The sequence below is a fragment of the Xiphophorus hellerii genome, chromosome 18, assembly GCF_003331165.1.
Source record: "Xiphophorus hellerii strain 12219 chromosome 18, Xiphophorus_hellerii-4.1, whole genome shotgun sequence".
Lineage (NCBI taxonomy): Eukaryota > Metazoa > Chordata > Actinopteri > Cyprinodontiformes > Poeciliidae > Xiphophorus > Xiphophorus hellerii.
The window spans coordinates 24511463-24537129 of record NC_045689.1 but is presented as its reverse complement, the minus strand read 5'-3'; the positions used below and the strand labels follow the sequence as shown (position 1 = coordinate 24537129).

The window sequence follows — 25667 nt, the reverse complement described above, 5'->3', positions numbered from 1 at the left end:
GAGATTTATCTTATCTCTCTTCCAGTTAATCTGATATCCTTAAAGGTATAGTTTTAAATACTAATCCCAATCCAGAGTCATGAGAGTTTTAGAGATTTCAGTACATCAAATGTGGAAGAAAATAACAGTGGGAGACTTTGGAGGGGTAGGGGAGAAATAATGCTCCCTACAGTTGCAGATGGTGTCAGATTTAGGAGTCAGAAATGTGAAAATCGGGCCATTTTCACCGCTTTTCAAACCAAATTTACACTTTCACTCATGCATTTTAACCACAATAGGGAAAATGTCTATTTTCTGCTATATTTTCCTCAAAATCCTCCTGAAATACCCATCAAAAATGGGTATGTAGATTGAGCATTTGCACAATTGCGCCGTCTAGTGGTTGCTCGAATAGATTGGGATTTTTAGTCCTGTCTTTTGATTGGCTGTTGATTTGGTCAACTGTTTCCGGAGGAGGAGGTCCTTCGTTGTTATATCGCGTAACAGTAATTCTTATTGGTTGAGCCCGTTCTATCTCCAATGTGATTGGTGCGTTCCTCCCAAGGCGGGTAGAACCTTCCAGAGCAGGGCGTAGCAGGAATTGGAGTTTGAGTTTTCTGGCATAAATACAAAGCGAGGCTAGGTTCACCATTTTTGTTTTAGTGTCGTTGTGGTTTATAACGGTTTTTTAACCGCACACGGCCAGCCTCTTTCCTCAAAACTTGTTCATACCGCTGGAGACAAGACACAGAAATGTAAGTAAATGTAAGAAAACTGTTGTTTATTCGAGGTGTCTCAATGGGTCCAACGTGGCTGCTGCTGCTGACCACCAACCCTGTTAGCTAGCTAACGCAGAGTGTAGCTAACGACAGTCATTTTTAAAATGACAGCGAAAAGAAGAAACCTCATTGAGTGAAATAAATGTGGAATAAATACGGGATGAAAGCCACGTTGCTTTCCTAAATGCTTACTGTGATGCACTAAAACATGAGGACTTGTTGAAAAATACTGCATCCCATGGCAAAAACGTGGAATCACTGCCTTAGTGGGATGCAGGATATGTTATTACGTTGTTGCACCTACGGTAACATCTACATCCTGATGAAATAATACTTTATTGCAACTTTTCATGTTTTGCCCTGGTTGCATTTGTTTAAGGCATCGTCTTAAGGGCGTAGGAACGAGTCTCCCATTGGGGGGGACGCATATCGGAAACCTGACAGATCAGTAAATTTGCAGAAATGTCATAAACAATTGTGCCACCAACGTGTCAGTAACAATCAGATTAAAGTTATGCATCCACGTAGCACAATGACTGTCATTCCAGGACTGAACACAACTACCTCACAACTAGCAAGCTAAATACTCTGGTAGCACACACAAGCTACCAGATTCTGGTATATTCTATTGGTCAAAATGCATTGATATAAGTTGACTGGCAATTGAACAGGTCCTGCCTCTTTCTAATACCGAAGTAAAAAACAGCTCATAAAATAGGACTCAGCAGTTTTAAACTCAATACAGTAGTTTGGCCAACAAAAGTAAAATCTATAAAGCAATTTTTGTTCTTCTTGAACGACACTCTACATCAGTGCAACAGTTTGATCTACAAAATAAATAAAAATGATACTTTTCACATCTAAAAGACACCTCAGCTCCTCACTGATAACTCAGTCTCACTTTCCAGCCCTGCATTCAGTAACTTACCAAACATGAGCCATGAAAAACACTGCGGCAAAAAAGCCAAAATGTTTTTTTTTTCTCCTGTCATTTCCAGCCACAAACATTTAACTAAAATATCTACTGATATGTGTTATTGTCTCTGCCTTCCTCTGACTCTGCATCCTTTCCTCAGAAGTCGCATAAAAAGGCCTTATTACATGTTTAAAATCTTTCCAATTCTGTTGGATGATCTCTTGATGGTATTTATTTTCATTTGTAGAAACAAGCTTTTAGGTGGGGCCCAAACAGAGTGCAGGATGGACGGTGAAGTGACGGTGGTTACCAACCCGTATGTGAATGTCCGTATCACAAGCAGCCTTTCCAGCTTTGAGAACCGCAGAAGGTTCAATAAAAGAATTACTATTGCAGAATTAAAGGTAATATACAAGTATAACATCCCTTGCACTTCACTTTGAGAACATTAACTAGTTCTACTTTCTAACTGTGGTCTATTCTGTATCTACTCTCTTGTACAAAGATGCTCCTGGAGATGAATGTGGGTGTACCTGCTTCCAGCATGGACCTGGAGATTTTTAGCACCACCGATAGGTTCCTACAGAAAATTGATAACGATGAAGCTTTCTTTGGTTCCTACCCTGTGGATGATGAATGCAGAATACATGTACGTCCAATATTAAAAGTACCTGAAATGCAATATCTAGTGATATGGTAGATAAAATGTAAGTTTCAGTGCATGTAAGCTTGTTTACAAACTATACACTGGTTGAAAAGCTAGGAGTCTGGGATGTAAAAATGGTTTTTCTTCTTAAATTAAGCGTGGAAACACACACAATTATTGGTCAGATAAATTGGGAATGTTTAACAGTCCTTTCTGCTTGCATAAGCCTGCATTTGATACTCGTAAAGTAAAGCATCTATTGATTTAATTGCAGTTTTCAGTCTTTGGTGGAACACTGTCGTCAGCGTGCTGCACCTTGACTTGTTAACGGCTCTCCTCACGTCGCTTATAAGCTTCCTGTCAAATATAAGGTCTGGGGTATAGGAAGCAAGAGTGTGTTTATTTAAATGTGTGCTGATCAGAAAAAGATCTGATCATCTTTAGTTTTATATAAAATATCTGAAGGTTTTTTGCAGAACTTGACTGATATCCGCAACTCCTCTTAAAAATTGGGTTGAAAATCTGCATAAAAATCTTCCCATGTGAACTAGGCATAATTCCAGATGCTTTTGGGAGATGTGGACAAACATGATCACCTCTTAAATTACAAATAATGTTGCTATAGCTCTTTAAGCACCCACTGTGACCAGATTCAGTGATTTTTTTTTTTAATCAGCCATAAAAACCTTTCAGTCGTTTGTAATGTGTTCTCCTCTCAATATATTGCTCTAAAAAGTTGTATAATAAATCCTCTTTTTTTTTCCTCAAAGTGACCCTAATACTCTTGCAAAAATAAAATTTTGACCTTTACTGGGATTTTATTTTAGTATAATCAGTGTGTGGATGGCAGCAGGGTTTCTGTTTTATTGTTATTGATGGTTGATGCAGAGGTAGGTTATCGCTGTATGGGAGTATGATCCAGAAAAACTTCAAGCTATTTAATTTGTCAACCCTGAAAGAAACTGATCAAATCTCAACCTTTTTTGGGGGCCGTACTGGAAGTAATTTTGAAATCACATTATTACCCGTAAGAAAATTACAAATTGAATTTTTTTTCTTTATAGTTAAACATTACAGTAAAATCATTTGTGGTTGTCATATTAATGTGTTTGTCTCATTGTTTCCTGACCAGGTTATTGACAGGAGTGGAGGACAGACCAGCGAGTTGTTTGATGATTCCAAAGTGGAGAAGTTTGAGCTGTCAGATGAGGCCTACGAACAACGGAAAGGTACAAATCTCACACACTTTTCTCCTCTTAAATTTGTTCCTAAAACAAATCATGGATTAAAAATTGATTAGAGACATTTTGAATTTCACAAACTAATTATTTTGAAAGTGAGAAGACGAGTATTAAAGATACATTTGTAAGCCCCTTTAGTTAAAAACAAAACATGGCCATTGATTATATTTTAGTTAAGTAAAAACTCTGATTTGTTGATCATTCATTAGAAATGTATAGTTCCATGCTTTGAACCTTGAGTCACTCTTTACGGCTTTGATCATTATTGCTCAATGTACAAAATGCACATATCTTGTAGAATCCGTCCGGTCATTCTTAAAGAAGCAGAATTTAGGCCGCTTCAATGAGGAAGAAGCTGCTAAGAAGAAAGCTGAGCTCACCATTCGGGAAGAACAGCAGAAGGCTGCAGCAGAGGCCATTTCTGTTGGCAGCCGCTGCAAAGTGGAGGTCCCAGGGCAGCCCACAAAGCTTGGCACGGTCATGTATGTTGGTAAGTGTGCTTAAAATTTTCAGATTCATCTACCCTGACTTGTGAGCATTGGGTCAGAAGCAGTAATAATATTATGATATTTACAATATTTTTCCTGAAATGTGGAGTATATCTGGTTTATTTGGACAGTAAGAAACGGCGAGACTTTCAGCTGATAAGATGAAGTTAAGCAAGGTGCTCTATTTTGTCTATGTGAGCTCTCAGTGTGTGTCTGCTGGATTTGAAAATTCTGGCACCATTTTGGAAAACAAAATTCTGATTAAAGCATCTTTAAACCCAGCTCATGTTGCTGAAGCAAGGAGTTAGAAAATAAAACAGCCAAACGTTCTGAATGCAGACATTACAACAATAAACTGATATTCCCATTTTATTAGTAACCTGTCAGTTGTCCTGAAGTTTCACTTTTCTGTGTTTAACCAAAATCTTGTGCCTCAGGTGTATTATGGTCAAACAGAACATGAAGACATGGCATAGCATGCTACCGATTGCTGCAACTCAAATAGAGACTTCCTTTGCTTTGTTCCACTTAAATATACAGCTTTAAGTTAGTCTCAGTAAACACTGTTCAGAGTCAGTGTTGAAATCCAAAAGTTGAACTTGCTGTTATTTTGTTTAAACAATGGAGCTGATTATTGGTAGGAGTATGATGTCTGTTAAAAACACAGACGCTTATTTTTGAGGTTTCTGCACAGTCTTCAACATTTTCCTTGGCTGTTTAAAATAAGGGAAAAAAAGATTATGGAAAAATTTTTGCATTTACGGACTTTATTCCCGGTCCTATCATCTAATGCAGGGGTCACCAACCTTTTTGAGACTGGGAGCTACTTCACGGGTACAGAGTAACACGAAGGGCTACTTGTTTGATACAGACATAAATTTTCTTGGCTCAGCCATTATAATAAGAGTATATGGACATATGATTGCATGCTGCCTGATCATATTAATGTTAGGGACTACTGACAATAGTTAGCAGTAATAATTTACCATGCAGCTATGGTTAATTGCTATTATGTGATCAGAAATTCTTAGTTCAGAGTTTTCAGTTTGATTCCCTTTTGGAGCTTTTCTGTGTGATTCTAAATTGCCCACAAGTGACTGAAGAGTCTGGATTGGTGCAGCTGAACAGATTTAACTTTAAATAAAAAAAAGAAACGTTATTGTATTTTTTTATTATCCAACCCTCTTTACTATTAACAAAATTGTGGAGAGAAGAAAAAGTTATTTTGTGCCAAAACATCTTGTATGTAGCGCACATCAGTGTGAGTCTGTGGGGGTCAAAGGGCACGCGAAAGCTTAAATCTGATTGGTCAGTATTCTTTTTCTGTGAGCTAAAAATGATGAGTGGAGTTTGAATCTCCCATAGTTCTAAGATCCCACCTGAACTTTTTACAGTGTGCAGTTCTGGCGAGTCGCCGGTTTATTAGCTTTGTTTGTGGTTTCACAAACTTAAAAGCTGACGGGTCACCAGCTGGCCGACACCAGCAGATGTCGGGAAAAAAACTGTCCGACAGATCGGAAGGTATGTAGAAAAGTATCACTGCACCTGACCTGCAAGAGCACAACCACCTCTCCAACGCTCATCATGTGGCGTCGCACAAAAGCCGCACAAACCTAAACCCTTTTTTTCGTTTTACACAAACGATGCTAAATAATAAAGACATGGAAGCGAAGCCGACCCGTGTGATCCAGGGAAAGAGGAGGGTGTTGATTCCCAGGTTCAGGTGGTGTCAGACGTCCAAAGGAGCAGAAGGTGAAGCAACAATGTTTGCTTAATTTCTACTCTTTTGGGGAACGTTTCGACTAGATTAAATTGTTTAACTCGCAGTCTTAGCGCGACGCTCAGGAAGAGCAGCAGATATCAGCCGACAGGTGACCATCAGCTCTCCAGTTCGGGAAACATCAAAGAATCTCAGAAACCGACGACCCGCCAGAACCGACACTGTAAAAAGCTTCGCCGGGATCCAAACGACCGCTCTTAGAGCTACGGGAGGTTCAAACTCCTGTCATTCATTTTTATCTTACAGAAAAAGCGCCAAGCCGCAAAATAAACAAAAGCAAACTGACCAATCAGATTTAAGCTTTGGCGTGCCCTTCCCCTCCCCCCACAGACTCAGACGTGCGCTACGTACAAGATGTTTTGACACATAAGATCTTTTTTTTTTCCTCCACAATTTTGTGAATTGTAAAGAGGGTTCGATAATAAAACTTTCAGAAATTATTATTTTCTTTTTTTACTTCAAGGAAAATCTTAAGGTAGGCAGAGTGGGTGCAGCCGTACAGCTGCAGGCGCTGCTGCCCTCCGATAAAATCCTGCAGGCGTCTGTGCAGTTCTGAACTTTAACCATAGAAAAAAAACTTTATGCATAAAGCAATTAATTTTAACATTTTTTTGTAATTTGCTTTAAAAAAAAATTCTAATATAAACAAATGTTATTAATTCAATGTAAAAACATTAAATTAAATAATTTCGTTGGCAGTGCTCCCTAATGACAATGGCTATTTTTGGAACTTGCTCTGCGGGCGACTGACAAGGTCCCCTCGGGCGACCGGGGGCCCGCGGGCACCGTGTTGGTGACCCCTGATCTAATGTGTATCATTGTAGGTACAACAGAGTTCAAGTCAGGTCATTGGGTGGGTGTGAAGTACGATGAGCCCCTTGGAAAACACAATGGAACGTAAGATGATACCCCCTCCCCCATTAATGTAAAGAAATGTTAACAATTTTTGCAAATTTGAATCTTAACTTATTTTTATTGTGTGTCCAGCGTCCAGGGGAAGCAATACTTTGAGTGTCAAGACAAATACGGGGCATTTGTGAAGCCGTTGAATATGACTGTGGGAGACTTCCCTGAAGAGGATTACGGTTTGGATGAGATATAGAACTGTTCTGGTCGGGGTTTTTTTTTTTCTTGTTACGGTCATTTATTTTAATTTCAGATGCACTCACTGAACAGAGAGGAAGGAGAACGACAGATTTATTGTAACAAATGTTCCTGTTTGGTCGGTGGATGGCATGATCCGAAGGCACTTTAGCTGGAAGTTTCTTTTCTCTGCAGCCTCACAGAAGTGATTGTCAATTTGTGACTATAGACGAGTCATTTAAAAAACTAGTTACATCTGACAGCGCTGCACACAAGAAGGTTTTTTTTTTCAGATTAATGTATTTAAGTTTTCTTATTTTGTCTTGTTTTTGAATCAGTTTGAATATTTTTCCTTTTCAATTCATGTCAGTCTGTCTGAATTTTGTGTAACTGCGCATATTTACAGTCGTATTGTTTAAGGACTGTCAATCGAGTTTAAAATTCACTCTAATCATACTTTGACAGTAAAAAAGGTCGCTCCAGGTTAGTTGCTTTATGATTGGTGAGAGTAAATCAAAGCTGCAGACGGTGGATGCTTGCATTTTTTTTAAACCAAGTCGCTCTCAGAAAATGCATCACATTTATTTTTTTAAGTAACATTTTTCATTTTCTTGTGTGAAAACTGCTTTTTCTGACAAAACTGCTGCTTTTTTTTCCTTCTTTTCTTTAAAAAAAAGACCAACAGATATTTCCCTTCTAAGCAAAACATGGCTGCTTTGTTTGTCACATGTCACCACTCTGTATCGCAGCACAAGTCACATATTTGTGCAACTGATTTTACTCAGTTGGCTGCAGATCTCTGTAACAATTGCATCACTCGGTGTCGAAAAGCGTTGCATTTCAAATTGATGTTAGGCTATACGTGAAAACACTTGGCATACTGTTTAATTTGAAAAAATGTAAAATTGCTATAATTTCATTGTCTTTTCAATAAAGTTGGTGGTAATTATTATAAATTGACCTCTAAGGTGCTGGTGACAATATGTGCCAAAGGATAGTCCACACTAATAAAGTCTGTACACATGATCAGCATTTGTTTTGATTTATTTTTTTGGCTAGTAATAATAAGTGAGTCATATATTGTGATATTGTCAATCCTGACCAACAATCCGATTTGGATTTTTCCTAACATGAAAAAGCTTTTTCCTCCTTACAGATTTTTGTTTTTGATTTTTGGGCATAGTTAAGTGTTTTAGCTTATCGGTCACAATAATCCGAGTAAATGCAAAATTCAGTTCAAAAGATGATGTCATGCCTTGAGGTTTAAAAACCTACTTTGCTAAATCGCGAGTGCTGTGTGGTAAGTCATGTTTTGGTTCATATAAATAGCCACACCAGGCCATATTGCTCTAGAATCAAGTAATTACCAGTTCCTGTCGGGCAACAAGTAGGAGAGGATCTCAAAAATGAACACATCCTATCTGGATCTATAGAACTTCAAGAAGAAGAAATGAGAAGTCAATTACATTTATCAGTGTGTAAAGGGTACAAAGCCATTTCTAGGGCGTTAGTACCTCAGTGAGAACCAATATCAGCAAATGAGAAAACATTGAACTGTGGAAAACTTTCCCACTAATAAAACCAAAGAAAGTCATGTAAGATAATGTTTGGCCGTCATTTTGCATATTTAGGCTCAAACGTATGTGAGTTTCCTGTGGGATAAGATTCAAAGGACACCAGCAAGTCCAATGCCTCGGAAAAATGAAGTATGGATCTGAATCTGATTATTAAGCTATGGCATGATGACCTTTATTATCCCGTTCAATTTTAAAAATCTTTCCCTATCAATAAAACATTTTGTTCTGAAATATCAAATAACCACTTGCTTATAATTTATTTCGATTATAACGTTAAGTTACCAGAAAATGAACGACCCACATGTGTTAAACCTTATGAAATACTGTTATTTTTATTTCTATGTTAAGTGACTTTTCGCAACTCGATGTTTTAGCATTACGAGAAGGCGTTGAAGGAACTCTCACAAGAAGCGTACGTCACTCCGATGACGGTACAGCGGCCGTATCGCGAGACTAAGCGCAGTTTCCCAGCCAGCAAGTGTGTTGTTTGCGCGATAGAGACGAGGAAAGATGGCGACGCAGGGGAGCGAGTCAACTAAACCTACAGTCAGCAACGGAGAGGTAAAATGAATGACAGCCTTACAGCGGGTTTTTGCTCGCCACGTTCGGAGAGTTGGAGTCGGTTTGACGGTTTCAACGTAGCGTTTGCTCGTCCTAACATTTAACCGTGTCAACCGTTGCTGCGTGAGCCTCAGTGACGTTGTCAGTGCCGGTTGGTTTTAAAACGACCTCCCGTCGCCGCTCACGGTGTGTCGTGAAACCGGGACTGTTGACGTGTCGAGACACGGAGCGAAGGAAGTGTTGACAGTGGGAAATGTACCCGAGGGCGAACCTTAAAATAATCCCGACTATATGTTGAGTTTAATGTGTTTTAACCAGCTGACAACCGCAGCGTGACAGTTAGCTATCACAAGGCCTGAACCTGGTCAGCGCAGCATGGCTTGATTAACTGGGCCAGTGTGTTCCCACTCATTTCAACTTTTAAGTTAAACCCTTTCACATGCTATTTTCCTCCTCGGTGTCAGTGGTGACCGTTCAAATGACAGAAATGCTGCCTCTTAAGAGTGGTCAGGTGGGGGAACCAGATGTAGCTTAGCCAAAAACTGCCGAACAAGGTTCCTACGCAGTCTCTTTACAGAATGGAAAAGTAAGCATAATGAATTGGCTTCTATTCGACAGTTTTTGGCTCCAGGACAGCTTTAAAAAGCTCTGTCTCAAACAATCTACCCACACTTTTCAAATATGAACCGATCTGTCCTTCAAAAGATATACATTTTGTATTAGACCATTATGGCTTGTGAAACCTTCACCCAAGGACAGTTTCAGTCCTTTTTATTGGCATATTAACTACCGTGGATCAGCTTCATTCCTGGGGGAAAAGAGCCCGAAATTAGTTATACTATTACTATTTTGAATAGTTGTAACTCAAACTATTTACTCTGAAAAAGCACTAAAATTAATTTTAAATAAACATCAGATCAGATGTGTAGGTTTTGTTTTTTTAAAAGCTTAAATTTGAGGTCATTTATGTTCCTCAGCTTACTTTGTCCCAAGGTCACAAAACGCTGAATTAAAAAAAAAATAAAAATTTCATCATATTGCCATGAAACCTACTAGGAACAATCACCATTGAATGTTTTACCTTCCAGCAGTTGGAGTAAATGTTAGTTAATTAAATTTATAATAGTCCTGACATTAGCCAAAGGGTCATGTTTGTTAGTGTAGAATATATTTTTCACCATTTTAAAATGTCATCTACCATAAAACCAAAAACATGAAGCTTGTGATCTTTCTCAAAATAAATTATATAGTGAAATTCTCAAACTGAGACATAAATTGTTTCCAAATCTTGATGGAATCCTTTGTTGTATATAGGAACTTGAAAGCTTCATATAGACTGGTTTATTTAATAATTCCTATTCATTTTGAACAATATTAAACTTGGATTTGTTGGATCAAAATTTTAACAATTAGTCCTGTCTACGTAGATCACTAACAGCAATAGGGGAAAAAATATGTATTTGGAGTATTTTGTGTATGTGTTTTTAAACATTTTTTAAAAACTGCTTCTCACAATAGCTAATAAAAGTCTGTTTTTAAGGTGATAGCACAGCCATTAATTGCTAATCAAGTGGTTGAAACTCAACAATGGTAACCACAAAAGCTCTATGATTTAATTTGGACAATCTGGCCATCTGACCAGATGTGTTTATGGTGAGTGGATCACATAAATAAAGATATTAGACCATCACATACCACGTCATTTAAAACTTTGAGCGTCGTAGATGAGTATGTAGTTCCATTTCTTAAAAAAATTTAAATTTGTAAGATTAAATTGCTCAAGCAAGCAGAAGGATAGAAAGTCACAGCTGTATATTTTTATTTAAAAGATGGGTATGTTTTTTGTTTATGGTTAATGCATTCAGTGAACATAGCTAACTAGTAAATGCAGACCTTTTATCATAATTTATATATATTGTATAGGACTTTGCTATTTTGTTTTAAATTATAAAATACATTTCCAAAATAAACTTCTTATTGTATTAAATAAAACTTAAAATGAATAAGACCATAAAAGCAGGAAAATGGCCAATCTTTTTTTTCCTATTGTTTGTTTTGCATATTTATAATAAATACTTGCAAGTAAATATAAAAAGTGGAGGAACAATCAAGTGGACATTTATTCCACTAAAAGTCTGAGGTCCTAACATGGTGTGTATCAGCATTAGTGGCATAAAAGTTGCAGTATTTGTAGAGAGATTTCTTAATGCACTTAACAGAACTGAAAACAACTTGGGTGAAGAACTAGAACAGTGAAGATACAACTTTCCCATTGAAAGTAAAATAGTAGTATGGAGAACTTAAATGTACCTAACCAGGCAGAGATTGATCTAAATGAAATGGAAGGAACCAAAGGAAATGGAAAAAGAGACACTAAAGTACAAAAAATATTCAAAGGTGACTAAATAACCAGAATATATTTGCTTGACAAACTCATGCGTTATCTAGCTGGTAGAAAAGGCCCACGATCTTATATTTGTTCCCTCTAATTAAGTGTAGTGTTGCAAAAAGACAGTTATTTTCTGAACATTAGTCATCATAACATGTTACTAAAGGTCACTGTGACTCATCACTTTAAACCACTTCTCTCCTGTGTGCTTCAGTCTGATGCCCATCAAAATTCAAAGCATCGTATTTCACAAACAGATGAAACTGGATAAGAGATGAAGCAGCAGTGAGTGGCAACAAGAGGCCAACAATGTGGATTATCATATGTTAGGTAGTTGTAAATCTAAAACTTGTATGTTGTTGTTTTAGATTTATTTTACAAACATATTTGCAGCATTTTTGTATCATGTATTTTAATTTGATCAAATGTTAGTGTCCAATGTTTGCATCAGCTTCAAAGGAATTCCTTAATTTTCTAAATTAATCAAAGTTCTTTGCGTTAGAACATAGTTGCCACTAAAAAACAAGACTTATCCGTGTTTGGGAATCTAGATAGTGTCTTCAGGAATTTTGTGAATGTACTTCATGCATTTGAATAATACATTTTACAGTCCTCCAGGATTTTGTCTGCCAGAAAGAAAGATGGTTCGCTTTGGTTTCCATGTTCCCGGACAGAACAATGCGTTTAAGTGTCTCTTTGGCAATGCAAATGCTGTGCAAAGATAAATTTACAATAAATTACAGAGCGAGCAGTTTCCCAGCTGTCCAAATGTCCTATTGCTAATCTAGAGAAGTTTCTGAGACGGCGTTCTGAGAGGGGCGCCAGTCGATGACACCTGGCCAGATTTAATCATAAGTGTATGGCCTGCTCTATTCTGTAACACCAATGATCTCAGCACTTCAGTCAAGGGTAGATTTTTCTTGCATTACATCTGAATGTAACTATGGAAAGCTTGGGTGAATCAGGCTTGTGACACAAAAACAAAGCTTTCCAAACTCTATTTTACTTGTATTATTGTCACAAAGTGTCCTAATCATTACAAATAAACTCAACTTTTTTAAAACTTGTATTTGACGGGGGTTGTCTCTAATCCCAGATAGAGGGGTAAAACTAGTGTGAATCATTTAGCTGGACAACCTGGTGAATGATTAAACTTTGTTCAGCTGGTGTAAATTATTATCTTAAGGTGGAGAGAGAACATTTTTCTATTGCTGAGTGTATATTTGGGTTTTCTATACATTTGTTCCATCCAGGAAACAGAAGTTTATGTCCTGGATTATTAGCTTTGTTTTATTTTTGCATAGCAGGAGGATGAAAAGCCCTATTTTTGTCCACTTCATAGCCTTCAACAGTGAGGTTTATTATGTTGTTAAGCCAGTTGAATGCTACAGATCTTCTCATTCCCTTGCTGTCTTTGAAAGCTACATAACCTGTTGAAACTGATGACACTTTTAGCTTTGCGCTGTCTGTTTTAAAAGGCCAACCAGTGGCTCTCCCTTGTGTTTCTAACAACAGAGCAGATTAGATGGTTAGATGGATAGTGAATGAGTCTCATGACTTGCCATGTGCTTGTCTATTGTGACACTTGAATAGACTGTGGCCTTGCCAGAGGGGAGTGGGGGGTTACATTGGCATGCCGCAGCTTGGGGTAAAGTGACCACTAATATCTGCTTTTACTGATCCAAGCGATCATTTACAGAGACTAAAACCTTCAATCAAAAATGAGATGGAGGGCATTTACCTTCGGCCTCTACTTCTAAGGCTTTATCATTTCTTTTGGTAGAGTATTATGAACTCCATTTCTTTCACCATTTATGTGTTTCGTCAAAGAAAACAATCTTACTTTGTTATTGCCTCATAAATTAAAAAGATCAGTTATTATACGTCAAAATGATTTATATTCTTGTCGGGTCAATTAGAGTGTATACATTTTAACTTGGATCAGGTTTCTGGCTGCTAAATAAAGCTGTAAATGTGTAGAAAAACCTACCGTACATGTTTTCAAAGAGACATTTTCCCATCATGCATCCATGCATCTTGTCCTTATCTAGATTCTATCTAGATTTGACCACAGTTGCAGGAACAGTTTCTGCACAATCTTACAAAAAATGTAAAGTGTGATATTTTGTGTTTAGGTATTTTCCAGGTTTGCATTAGAATTGGCGGGAGGGGAGAAAAGTATGGAGGAATATATCTATTGCAAGACTTTTTTTATTTCCATTTTTCCCTTCTTTATGTCTGTCTGTTTGTTGTAGTTTTTTTTAATTAGTTGAACATTACAAGATGGTTTAGGGAGTATGTAATTATTTAAAGTTGCATAAAAATGTTTGTAATAACTAATACTATTCTCACTTCATTTGTTGAGCAGAACAAAGTTCTGTTTCAGCAATACTTATTTACACACTGGTTTCCACCGAGACTGATCTGAACATCGTGGTATTACCCACTGCTGCATCACCAATGAACCTTCTATTTGGCCACACTTGCATCTTTTTCATGTTTGTATTTGTAGGTGAGCAGCAATGGAACCGCTGCAACAACAGACGGTCAGGCTGTGCAAACAGCTGAAAATGCCCAGGATCCTCAGCAGCAGCAGCAGCAGCAACAAGCACCAAATGCCTGGCAGGTCATCAAAGGCGTCCTCTTTAGGTGAACTTTACTGACCTTTAATTGAGACTGAGTAACTCACTTCACCAGCTGGCAGATAAAGGACTAGCGTGTCATTGTAATAATTAATAAAATGTTATGTATTCTATTAGAATCATAATGGAGTCACTGTTTTATTGAAGGATACAATAAAGCAAAATAATGGGCTGCAGGTCACTTAGTTCACTGTGCTCCAGATCTGTGTGTAGACTGTGCAGTAGGTCTTTCTGCTTCTCTTCTCTGACTCATCATCTTTTCTGTGCAAATTGAAGCATAAAGAAGAGGACAAAAAAAGAGAATAATTTTTTAATGGTTGAAAAAGATCCAGTCCTGAAACTGAAACTTTATTATATTCCAATTTCATTTTTGTTGTCCTGACACAGCTGCTTCTTCAGCTTCTTCTTCTTTTCTAATTGACACAAATGTCATCTTCATTTGGTTACTGCAGTTAAAAAGCGATATCATTTTAATAAAGCAGAACATCTTGTTCCTTCATTGATGTAATTAGTGATCTTTTTACTCTGTGGTGTTCTGTTTTTTTGGTGTTTTAAATCTACAAGATGGGACACTGAAGGCTTTTTATTTTTTTAATCTGTTTTTAGGTTTTAGTTGCATGTGAAATTCAGCAAAGGCAGTGGCTCTTATACACACGACTTAATGATGTTTACATCCAGATAAAATATATTACTACTTAAGCTCCAACTAGTGGATAGTGACTAAGCGAAACATTTTAGAATTTTAATTATCAGTCACTTAAGTGGAGTCATCCTGTTAGCATATATTCCCCTTTCCACCAAATAAAAAACTTTAAAGTTTCAACATGAAATCAAATTCCAATTTTAATCCAAGTACCACAGTGAAATAAAAATTACATTTGACCCTGTTTTTATCTTCTCTACCATTTTTACCTTCAACTGTATGTTGGCTAAATCAACATTTTACTGATTTGGTGTCGCTTGTTTCTCCAGAATCTTCATAATTTGGGCAATCAGCAGTTGGTTCCGCAGAGGGCCGTCCACTCCTGACCCCAACACACCAGCAGGGGCCCCCAGAGTACCCAGCAGGAACCTCTTCCCTAAAGATACCCTCATGGTACAGCACTTTTCCTCTTTGTCTTCCTGTTTTCTCATTTATGTGCATTAAAGATCTATATATATATATAATTAATATGTAGTGTTTTTTAAAAGTTGTTTGAAATATCTTTGACAAAATTTGAGTTTAAATTTAGTAGGCATTAATATTTTTTCAAGGCACTATACATATAAAAAGAATAAAGTATTCTTCATTCCTAAACAGCCCTCATGTTGGGATCCCTAATGTAATCTCAACGTGGCCGAGTGTTAGCATGCTCTCAGCCTATCTGGCTGCATCTCTCCTGATGCTGTAATAAGATAAACACCTTTTTTTTTTTCTCACTGTGCCTGCAGGACCTGTACGTCTACGTGTCCCAGGAGGAGGTGTTCACTGACTTCAACAACACAGATGCCCTTTTCTGGTTCCACAGGGACCTGGTCTACGGAGACTGGGCCACAGGGGAGAGCGGAGATGGCTGCTCCCAGCAATATAAAGAGTTAGACATCTCAGAGGTAGGGGTTTCTGAGACTGGGAGGGAGGGGGTTTTACAGTGGAAGAGTGAGTTGATAAATTTGTGTCTGCGACTCTTAATGTCTTCCCGTTTGGTGCTTGATTGCAGAACGTTCATCAGAACGGCTCCCTGTACATTCATGTCTATTTCACTAAAAGTGGATTCCACCCCGACCCGAAACGCAAGGGGCAGTACCGCAGACTGGCAACAGTTCATTCAACAAGAAGTAAGGACCAGGAATACGCAAACAAGTTTTTGTTTTATAGCAATTAAATAACCACTGATCACTGCTTTGTTTTGTTTCAGTGCTCAATAAATTCAAAAGAAGAAAGTTTCTGAAAACTAAGAATCTGCTCACAGGAGAGACGGAAGCAGATCCTGAGATGATTAAGGTGAACGCACACAAAAAAACACAGTTAAGGCTAAAATGTTGTCCAACCTCTGCATTTTTGTCAGATATAACATCCCCATTTCAACAGGGGGCAAATATTTTTGTTGTTTAAGGAAAGAAGGGGAAAAGATTTTCAAAATAAAATTTGATACATTTAACAGAACCAATTTTTTTTTGTAACAGAGCTTACCTGAAGCTATTAGACCAATTGGTCTAATAGCTTCATATCAAAATCACATGTAATGTAGCAAAGATTCCTGGGAAAGGTTGAACACAGAGAAAAGAGAGCAAAGAATTTAATCACTAGAAATATTTTCTGATCTAAATAAAATGAGCATAAGAGCATCAACACATTTGTTCTACAAACTGGATAACCCAAGTAAAAGATAATTTATTGAAATTTTAGTCTGTTTTTCTTAAGTAGCTTTTCTATTTTTTTGTTGTTGGCTGTTGTTGCTCTGAAATGTCTCAACTATATTTCCTCACAGCGGGCAGAGAGCCACGGTCCAGTGGAGATTATCTCCCACTGGCACCCCAACCTGACCATTAACATGGTGGATGATCACACAGCCTGGGTGAAAGGCTCTGTCCCACCCCCTCTAGACCAATGTGAGTTTCACTTCCTGTTTTTAATGTTTCAGTTGTAACTGAGTTTCTAGCTTAGTTTTACATCTGGTATTCCCGTTGTTCTGTGTCTGATTCCAGATGTTAAGTTCGACGCAGTAAGTGGCGACTACTACCCCATAGTTTACTTCAATGACTACTGGAACCTGCAGAAGGACTACTATCCCATCAACGAGACGCTGACCAAACTCCCGCTGAGGCTCACCTACTGCCCGCTGTCCCTGTGGCGCTGGCAGCTCTACGCTGCCCAGAACGCTCGCTCGCCATGGAACTTCCTACCTGAGGACACGTACGAGCAATCTGACGAAGACCAAGACTCCGTCAAGGTGAGCGCCCACAGCTAAATACAATAATGTGATGTCATGTTAGTTGTCCTGTTTTTGGTTGTAGTAGTGTAATCTATTAATTTACTGTTAACACGTTACATCAGAGAAGAAACAAGGTTCTAAATAATAGTGAACATTGTTTTAATAAAGATGAGAGTAAGAGCAGGAATATTTTCAAATTACAAGAAGGATGGTAAAAAGAAGATGAATAAATTTGTATTCACTATATTTAAAAAATGAGTTTCAGTAAGGTTTGCTTCATTTGTACATTAGTAGATATTTTTTATTGCTTTCTGTATTAAAGAATATTTCAGTTTGTTAAAAATTCTTCAGAATTTGATCTGATTTGGCTCTTCCTTAGTCTTAGTGTGATTTTATTATCTTAGTGAAATAAACCCTGTGAATAATTTTTTTGAGAAAAACATTTTAACTTGTATGCTTTAACATTAAAATGTTGTTTTTCCTTGTATAGGTTGCCCTTTTGGAAACCAATCCGTACCTGCTGGGACTCACCATTGTGGTGTCTATTGTACACAGCATCTTTGAGTTCCTTGCTTTTAAGAATGGTGAGTAGGCAGATATTTTTTCTTATTTTTCATCAAAAATAAAATGTGTTTTAGTGTGGTTTCCCACCTGAGCTTCACCTCATCATCCTCTGTTTCTTTTCCTTCCTTCCCATTAGACATCCAGTTTTGGAACAGCAGACAATCTCTTGAAGGACTGTCTGTGCGCTCCATCATATTTGGGGTGTTTCAGTCTCTTGTTGTGTTGCTGTACATTTTGGACAACGAAACCAACTTTGTGGTGCAAGTCAGCGTCTTCATCGGTCTTCTAATTGACCTGTGGAAAATCACCAAGGTTATGGATGTCAGGGTAAGTAAATAAACACTAACCAATGTGTGCATTTTGCTGTAAAATCAGGGAGAGTTTCTATATTTTAGGGAAGAAATTAAGTCAGAACCAAATTAAACGTGCATATATTACTAGGCCTGTCACAATAAACAATAAATCAATTAATCGCATGATAAACTAGAACAAACTCAATCATTTTCATTTGCTTGACTTATCATTTTTCTTTTTTCTCTCCTTCTACTAAAATGGGTCTTCAGTCTGGTGCTCTGATCTCATCTATCCCTTTTTTGAAAGACAATTTTGTCTACAGGGAGCTCAAAATTAATTTTATTTGTTATTTCTGTCGTTTTGTTCATTTATTTTGGATATTTAAAATGTCTTCCAGTTCCAACGTTTAAATGTTGATCAGAATTTAAAGTTTATTGATCTTTGAGGAAGTGTTCTTATATTATTCTTCCATTATTACCATTATATTGAAAATTGTTTAAAGAATCATCTTGACTTGACATCAGACTGCCTGTAGCGAACCGGACATTTAGCAGGATGATTAAGTTAAAGTCAGAAGTTTTCTCTGCAGCCGAAGCATTTCTGTGTTTAGGGGCGAAGCGGGTTTTGTCCGGCTATAGCGAGGACAATTATGAAAATATAAATAGAAACAGTTCTTCTAACGTCAACATCAGACCTACGTTTTTATTCACAAACCAGTGTATGAAAAATATTCTTGCCCATAATTTGATCATTAGAGGGACAGATCCCTGAACAACATGGAGGCTCTGAGAGTCATTATTAGACTGAGGGCAGCCAGACTAGTTTATTTTGCTAAATTATTATATTTAGCTAAATATTATTGCTGGGGGGTACAAGCAGGCCTTCTGACATACAGATTAAAAATAATAATAATAAAAAATTTGAAAAAAAAAAGACTTTTGGAAAATAAAAACCTCAAAAAGGACACTAAGGGCAAATTGTAGGGGTTGGGCTCATTATTTAATTTTTTTTACCATATTTATGTGAATTTCTGTTCTGATTGTTATTTTTTTGCTCCCTCTAGTTGGATCGAGAGAACAAAATCGCAGGGATTCTTCCAAGATTGGTATTCAAAGATAAATCAACATATGTGGAGTCTTCAACCAAAATCTATGATGACGTAAGTATGCATGATGTTCAAGATGCAGCACTCTAGTCATGTTTATTCCAGTAAATTCAATTTAAAAAGGGAAACTTGTGTAAAGATGAAGTAAATACTTTGATAAATTTTTTATAGTTTAAAAAAATAAGAATAAAGCTGGAATATTATTAAAACCAAATTTAAGTGAAGGGGATCTCTGGTAGAAATGTGACGCTACGGCCTGTTATAAACGTTGGTATTGCTGACCAGCGTCGTCTTGCAAATAATCAGTGATGCCTTCTACAAGTAAGGACCTGGGACTGAAAGCTTAAAATGGCTATTGCTAAAGAAGGTTGGCTATATTCAGTGTGTTGTGTCAAAGCATATTTTTTGAAAAGTTAAGTGGAAGGAAAATGTTGCCCAAGTAACAGAAATAATAATCATCGTTAACAAACGTTAAAAGGAGTTTCACTTTTTAAATTGAATTGACCTGGGCTGATGAAGTTGAATCAGTCCGCAGTGTTGTTTCCTTTTGGCAACCCTGAATGTTGATGCCTGATGAATGACCTGAACGGGTCTTCTAAGGGTGTCTGAGATTTTTTTTTTTATTGAATTGTATTTCACTAAAACGTCAATGAACATCAGTGTATTTAAGTAGCACAAAGTTGTGTTGACCTCTGTTCTGTGTTGTGTTAACAGATGGCCTTCAGGTACTTGTCATGGCTGCTCTATCCTCTGTTCGGCTGCTACGCCATCTACAGTTTATTGTACGTAGAGCACAAAGGCTGGTACTCCTGGGTACTCAGCATGCTTTATGGCTTCTTGTTAACCTTTGGTAAGTTTATTTGATGGTTTCATGCCCTTTATTACATGTTTTTTTCTGCTGCTTGCTCTCTGCTGCATGGAACATTTGCAATAATCTCAGCTCTGACCATGTAAATAAAAACAAATCTAGATTTAGAGTAATTTAGGCTTGAAATGTTCCACCTGTCGAATCAAGGCTTTTTTTTCTTTTTTAAAAAAAATGGAAATAGTGGAAAACCCCCCAAAAAACAATACCTGCATTTACTTTCTTTTATACAGTAAAATGTGAAATATCAACAAGATAAGCTCTTGGATTGAAAGTTTTATGCTGATTGATTCTTTGGTATTTTAGATAAACAGACTGTGGATGTCTTAAATATTCAGATTACAACAGCAAAACGTTGAAAGCTGTTATAAATTTGCCTTTTTGTGTCTTTGTGTTACAGATTTTCCCAAAAAGATTATTATTTTGTTACTAAATGTTTAGTGCTTCTTTATCTGCTGGTGATCTTATTGTGCATATACTAAAATTCCTGTGCGTGCTTATATTGTTTTATGGGATGTTTTGTCAGGTTTGCTGCATCCCTTGAACTGTACCTGGTTGCAAACACACCTGCTGGTTTTTATACTTGCATCATAGTTGCACATCTATATTCCCTGTAGTCTCTGTTAAGGCTTTGTGTATTTTTAGACATCGAATTGCACTCTGGCAAGTTGCCTGCTTGCTTTACTGAGTTGATTGTATAACCAGCTGCTTTCTATCTCTGCTTTGGTCTTTTTAGGTTTCATTACAATGACACCGCAGCTATTCATCAACTACAAAATGAAGTCTGTAGCTCACCTCCCGTGGAGGATGCTCACCTACAAGGCTCTCAATACCTTTATTGATGACCTGTTTGCCTTTGTGATCAAGATGCCCATGATGTACAGGATAGGATGCCTTAGAGACGGTAAATCCTTTGTTGATGCAAATTCCCAAGTGCTTGAGAAGAAGGCAACTGGACTTCTCTCTTGTTTCTTGAAGGCGAATGAGAGATGAAATAACATGAAACAAGAAAGGTCCAGTTGCCTTCTACTAAAATATTTAACTGATAATCTACACCAGCTGATAATTATGTTAATCAGAGAAGGTTATGTGACTTGAACATGAAGTGTGCTGTTTTTGTTTGATGCATTTTAGATTTTTACTCTAGAGGCAGTAAATCCAGAGGCTTTTTGTTTGTTTGGAGGAAGATTTGCTCAAATTCTTTTGTTTAATATCAACCAAAAATGGAGCTCGCAAATATTTGCTCTAGGAGTTTAGCGATGATTCAGACCTGCTGTCCAGATTATAAGAATGCTGAGATGTCTGTCTCAACTTTTACTGTAGTTAATCCTCCAACTCCACCTTGTGGCAATTAATTGTAGCTACTTATAAGCTGTTTTCTTTTAACTTTGAAGAAAGCATTCTTGATTCAGCCCTTATGTTAAAAATCAGATGTATTTTTGGGCATTGTTTTTGGATTTAAATATTTTGAATTTTGCTTACTGCAATTTCAAATATATTTTGTTTTACATGTTTCTAAGCATTTTAATTCTCAGATTAAAACTAAGGAAGGTTCACAGAAAAAGAAAAATAGAAAATAAGCATCTGAATTTCTTTGAACAACTATTTATAGCCGTTTGTCATTAAGTGGAAGAATCCCTATGAAATATGTTCACAATACTTTATGGTCAATCACATTTTGTTGAGAATGGCTGCGACTTTGTTTTGGTTGTGTTATTTGGTTATAACAAAACAAAATAATCACAACCAAGGAATGTAATGAATAATGTACAGATGAGTTGTAATGTTGTGGTTTTAGTGTGTTCAGCCCCCCTGATACTTTAGAGAACCACCTAATGCTGCAGTTAAAGCTAAAATATGTCTCTACAAGCTTTACGTGTTTAGAGAATTAAACATTTAACCATTTTTCCAATGTGAAACGGTTCCAGCTCAAACTGGATGTGAACTCCAGCTTTCAAGTCTTGCCACAGCAACTCAATGGGATTTAGCTCTGGACTTTGACTAGGCCATGAGCTAGCTTCAAATGAAGCTATTACAGAGTAGCTCTGTTAGTTTTGAGTTTTAAGCCAAAACAGCTTGGCCTTCTATATCCCTTTAATGTATGAATTATGATACTTTATGTCAAGACTTTTTTTCCAAAGTGTCTTTGATTTTCTTAAGGCATTAAAAAAAAAAAGGGTAGGGGGAAAAAAAAGTAAAAACAAAAAAAAGATTCTCTCCAAATACAAAGTTATTTGGAAAATGAATCAATAATATTGTTCTTTAGGGGTTACTGGATGTAACATATATATACATATATGTGTGTATATATATATATATATATATATATATTTTTACCTGAAAGAGTCCTCTACAGTTGAAGAAGGGCCTGGGTTGGTCGGTATGCTTTTTCGTTTGTCTGCCATATTGGATTTAACAAAAATGTTCTTGCCCTTGCAGTGGATGGCCAGTAGTTGATGGTGTGTTGTATGATGCACTGGTGTCCACTTCAGTGGTCTGTGTGCATTTGTAACATAAAAATCCACAAGAAGCACAAGAAAAAGGCTTTTAGACAGCTGTCCACTGCAGTGACCATTTTGTACAAAAGGCACATGGTGGCAAACTTAACTTCTTATGCTTATTTTTTTGTTAACATTTTTTTTCTTGCCACTTTCAAAGTTCAAATATTTGGCGTGTCCAACTAATAGTTGCTCTGTTGGCAGATTCTACACTGCAGTTTAGGTTGTAGGTTGTGACAATTTGGAAAACTTTTTATGGGGCATGAACACTTGGTAGCTTGGTAGTTATTTGGTAGTTTGGATATTAAAGGTTATACTTATGAGAACAGAAAAGCCTCAAAACTAAACTCCAACTATTTGTTGTATTATTTTAAATTTTTTTGTTTTGTTTTTTGTTGATGCTTCCCGAAATGTGTTGCCAATTTTGAGCCGCACCGATTCACTGACACATCCGACTTCTGACTCCTCTCCTGCAGACGTGGTGTTCTTCATCTACCTTTACCAGCGCTGGATCTACCGGGTCGATCCCAACAGAGTGAATGAATTCGGCACCAGTGGAGTGGACCACTCCCAGAACAACACCGCAGAGACCACGCCCGCTGTCACAGACAAACCAGAGGGGGAGAAAAAGAACGATTAAACACGACCCCGCACTTATCTTCTCCCGTGGCTCCGACCGCCGGGGTTAAGAGGACTTGTGGAAGTTAGTGCCGGGAGCGAAGTGGTCGTTTAGCCGTTTAATGGACGCCGCTACAGAAAAAAAAAAAAAAAAAAAAAAGAAAGAAAGAAACAAAAAAGTTGCAGTTTAACTGTTCCCTCTGATCTCTTTGTGGATCCGCAGAGAGTCCTATTCAGTGTAGACTTGGTAAATTCTTATTTCTGTTCCACCACCCTTCCCTGCCCTCTCGTTTTGCAGTTCAAGTGAAGTAATACAAAACGTGACGTACTGTATTCTGTAAGATTTCTTTCCGGAGGGTGACGATGTGTTCGGCTAGATGTTGGAAGGGGAACAGTTGCCAGTTTTTCCTCCATTTTACTTTTTAAACAGGGAAGAAAGAGGCCAAGTGCAACTTTTCTTTGTGTCGATTCCTTGTGAATTCTTTTTTTCTTCTTTTCATTCCATGTGAGCACCGTGTTTCGGGTTTGCCTAGAAACTTGTGTGTAGTGCTGGAGGAAACTGGGAAAGTCCTGAGCCACACTGGAAGACGAGACGTGGTGACTGGAGACACGACGGACGACCCCGCGGGGCGCGCTGCCCGCCAGACAATGACTACTACACTCAATTTTAAAAATGGTTAATGTTCTAGACTTGAACGCAGAGGAAAAAAAATAACAGCCTTGTTGGTATTAATATAAAATATTGATAATATTGATGACTTAATCTTGTTTTGCAGTCACTGTAACATTCTTTTGTATCTCCTTTAAACTGTACAGACTTATGTTAATAATTAATGTCCAAAATATTCAGAAACCAATGAGTTGGAAGCCTGATTTTTATGTGTCCCATCAGCCTGATGTCTGATTTTTTTTTTTTTTCATTAACCTTCACCAAATCACCACAGCAGCCAGGAAACCAGGAAACGTCAGACGCTTTCTAACAGAATTACAGTGTCTCTCTTTTTTTTTTTTTAAGCTCTGTAAATCAAAAGAGAAGGGTTCCATGTTGGTGCATATTAAATTTTTGAGCATCCATGTTTATAGTAAAGACTTAAGTGATTTGAAATGTCTATGCAACGCTTTGTTTTTCAGATTCTACTTCAAATTTTGTGTTCAAGACCTTTTTTTTTTTTCCTTGCATGCAACTGCCTTTTATTAGTTTCTAATGATATTGAGGGAAATATAATTTGTGTATTTTAAATACATCCACATTATGAGCCAGTTTTTAATCCTCTTCTCTAAATTGTCATCCCTTATGGTTCTGGTATGTCTGCAGAACGACGGTAACCAGCATTCAGTTTCCTGCAGCCTAAAGATGACGGCTAATAGACATTCTGTTTGCAAATAAAATATTAAATGTTTAGAAAAATCGGCTGTATTTATACTGACCCATCAGTTTGGAAAATTGAAACTGATATAAAATTTAAAGCTAGTAGGTCTTGACATAGGTTGAGCAATCACAACAAAATTATCAAATCTTTTATAGTTTCACTTCAGATAAATGCCTAAAATGTACATATTGGTAAAAAAACATTCAGTTTGCTTCTTCATGAGCTCCACTGTCGTCATATAGACAGTTGCAGTGACTGTGTACATTTAAGTGTTTACAGTCACCTTATGCTTTGTAACTTTTAATTAATAATTGGGTTTAAAGTTTGACTTTTGTTTCTGAAGTGAATTTTCTTTAAAGATTGGCATGTGCACATTCACTCTCACTACTAGTTGGTGAATTGAACCTTTGCCAGCTGTCTCTTGACTGTAGCCATCACCAAGCTTCCAGCATATTTCTAGCTCAGTGTTTGACCCACTCTTCTTGGCAGAGCTGGTAGCGTTTGTGTAAACTGGTTGGTTTCACAAAAATCAGCTGTGACGGCCTAAATTGCATCAAAAACTAATTTGACTTTGGTTCCAAGCTCAGCATATAGACAAAGTATGTGTATAAATGTTAGAGGAAATAAAATGAGGATAAAGGAACAATATGTACATGTAATTTTTAGGCATTTTTTTTATTATAAGAATCTGTCTGGCTCCTTTATCCACCCATTCCAAAACTAGCTGTGGAGTTTGGGCTCATTGTCCTGTTGGAACCCACAATTTTGTCAACGCTTCAGTCATCTGATTCTAATCATCACTCACTGGAAAAACGATACTAGTTTTTTGGAAGGTTTATGGTGAGTCTTATGAATGAATTTGAGCTCTGAAAGTAAAGATTGAGCTATTTTATCTCCATAAGTATTTTTGGAAAAGATGAGGCAACACTTTTGAAACGGTTCAACGACAGTCAGCATTACGCTGGCAGCAAAACACCCTGCAGGGTGTGGTTAGTATTAGTATTGCATTGTACAAAGTACATAAAAGAAGCTCCAATCAGCAGCTTCATGGTGGAAACTTGTCCATTGTTGATGTTGCAACAAGGCAATGATCCAAAATACACATCAAAACTAGATTTGAAATGAAAAAAGCAGGCCATCATTAATGTTCATGTTACAAAGTTGAGTCTGCAAGAAACAAAATGAAATGTCCCATTTTTATTAAGCATCACAAATCCTGCAGAATTATGTCCGAATCTTGATAAAGGCCACAAAAGTTGTTAGGGTGCTGCGTAAGAGGCATTGTTTGATTTTGAACCTGCATGGATTAGACAAAATCCATAGTGTAAACAAACTTGTGCAGCCAATTCTTGTTTTTAAA

The 25667-nt window shown here is 37.2% G+C and overlaps 2 protein-coding genes across 2 annotated transcripts; both read left to right on the top strand.

Annotated features, from left to right (window-relative positions):
- The first annotated feature begins 550 nt into the window (after nt 1-550).
- tbcb (tubulin folding cofactor B) lies at nt 551-7941 on the top strand. Its single transcript, XM_032546232.1, has 7 exons — nt 551-734; nt 1922-2078; nt 2180-2323; nt 3453-3549; nt 3860-4051; nt 6654-6726; nt 6817-7941. Exons 2-7 carry the CDS (start codon nt 1959-1961, stop codon nt 6929-6931), a joined length of 741 nt encoding a protein of 246 aa, XP_032402123.1. The 5' UTR covers nt 551-734; nt 1922-1958; the 3' UTR covers nt 6932-7941.
- A 987-nt stretch (nt 7942-8928) lies between these two features.
- On the top strand, nt 8929-24181 carry clptm1 (CLPTM1 regulator of GABA type A receptor forward trafficking). The gene is made up of 14 exons (XM_032546226.1): nt 8929-9050; nt 13952-14088; nt 15054-15177; nt 15513-15671; nt 15779-15896; nt 15977-16062; nt 16550-16670; nt 16767-17011; nt 17484-17577; nt 17694-17884; nt 18915-19010; nt 19671-19806; nt 20558-20725; nt 22796-24181. The coding sequence occupies exons 1-14, from the start codon at nt 9000-9002 to the stop codon at nt 22957-22959; spliced, it is 1890 nt and encodes a 629-aa protein (XP_032402117.1). The 5' UTR covers nt 8929-8999; the 3' UTR covers nt 22960-24181.
- Nucleotides 24182-25667: the final 1486 nt, after the last annotated feature.

Coding starts and splice junctions, on each gene's coding strand:
- tbcb (XM_032546232.1), top strand. CDS start 1,959: ATGGACGGTGAAGTGACGGTGGTTACCAACCCGTATGTGAATGTCCGT. Junction 2,324..3,452: donor ATGATGAATGCAGAATACAT/GTACGTCCAATA, acceptor TTTCCTGACCAG/GTTATTGACAGGAGTGGAGG. Junction 4,052..6,653: donor TGGCACGGTCATGTATGTTG/GTAAGTGTGCTT, acceptor GTATCATTGTAG/GTACAACAGAGTTCAAGTCA.
- clptm1 (XM_032546226.1), top strand. CDS start 9,000: ATGGCGACGCAGGGGAGCGAGTCAACTAAACCTACAGTCAGCAACGGA. Junction 14,089..15,053: donor ATCAAAGGCGTCCTCTTTAG/GTGAACTTTACT, acceptor TTGTTTCTCCAG/AATCTTCATAATTTGGGCAA. Junction 19,807..20,557: donor TGGCTTCTTGTTAACCTTTG/GTAAGTTTATTT, acceptor TGGTCTTTTTAG/GTTTCATTACAATGACACCG.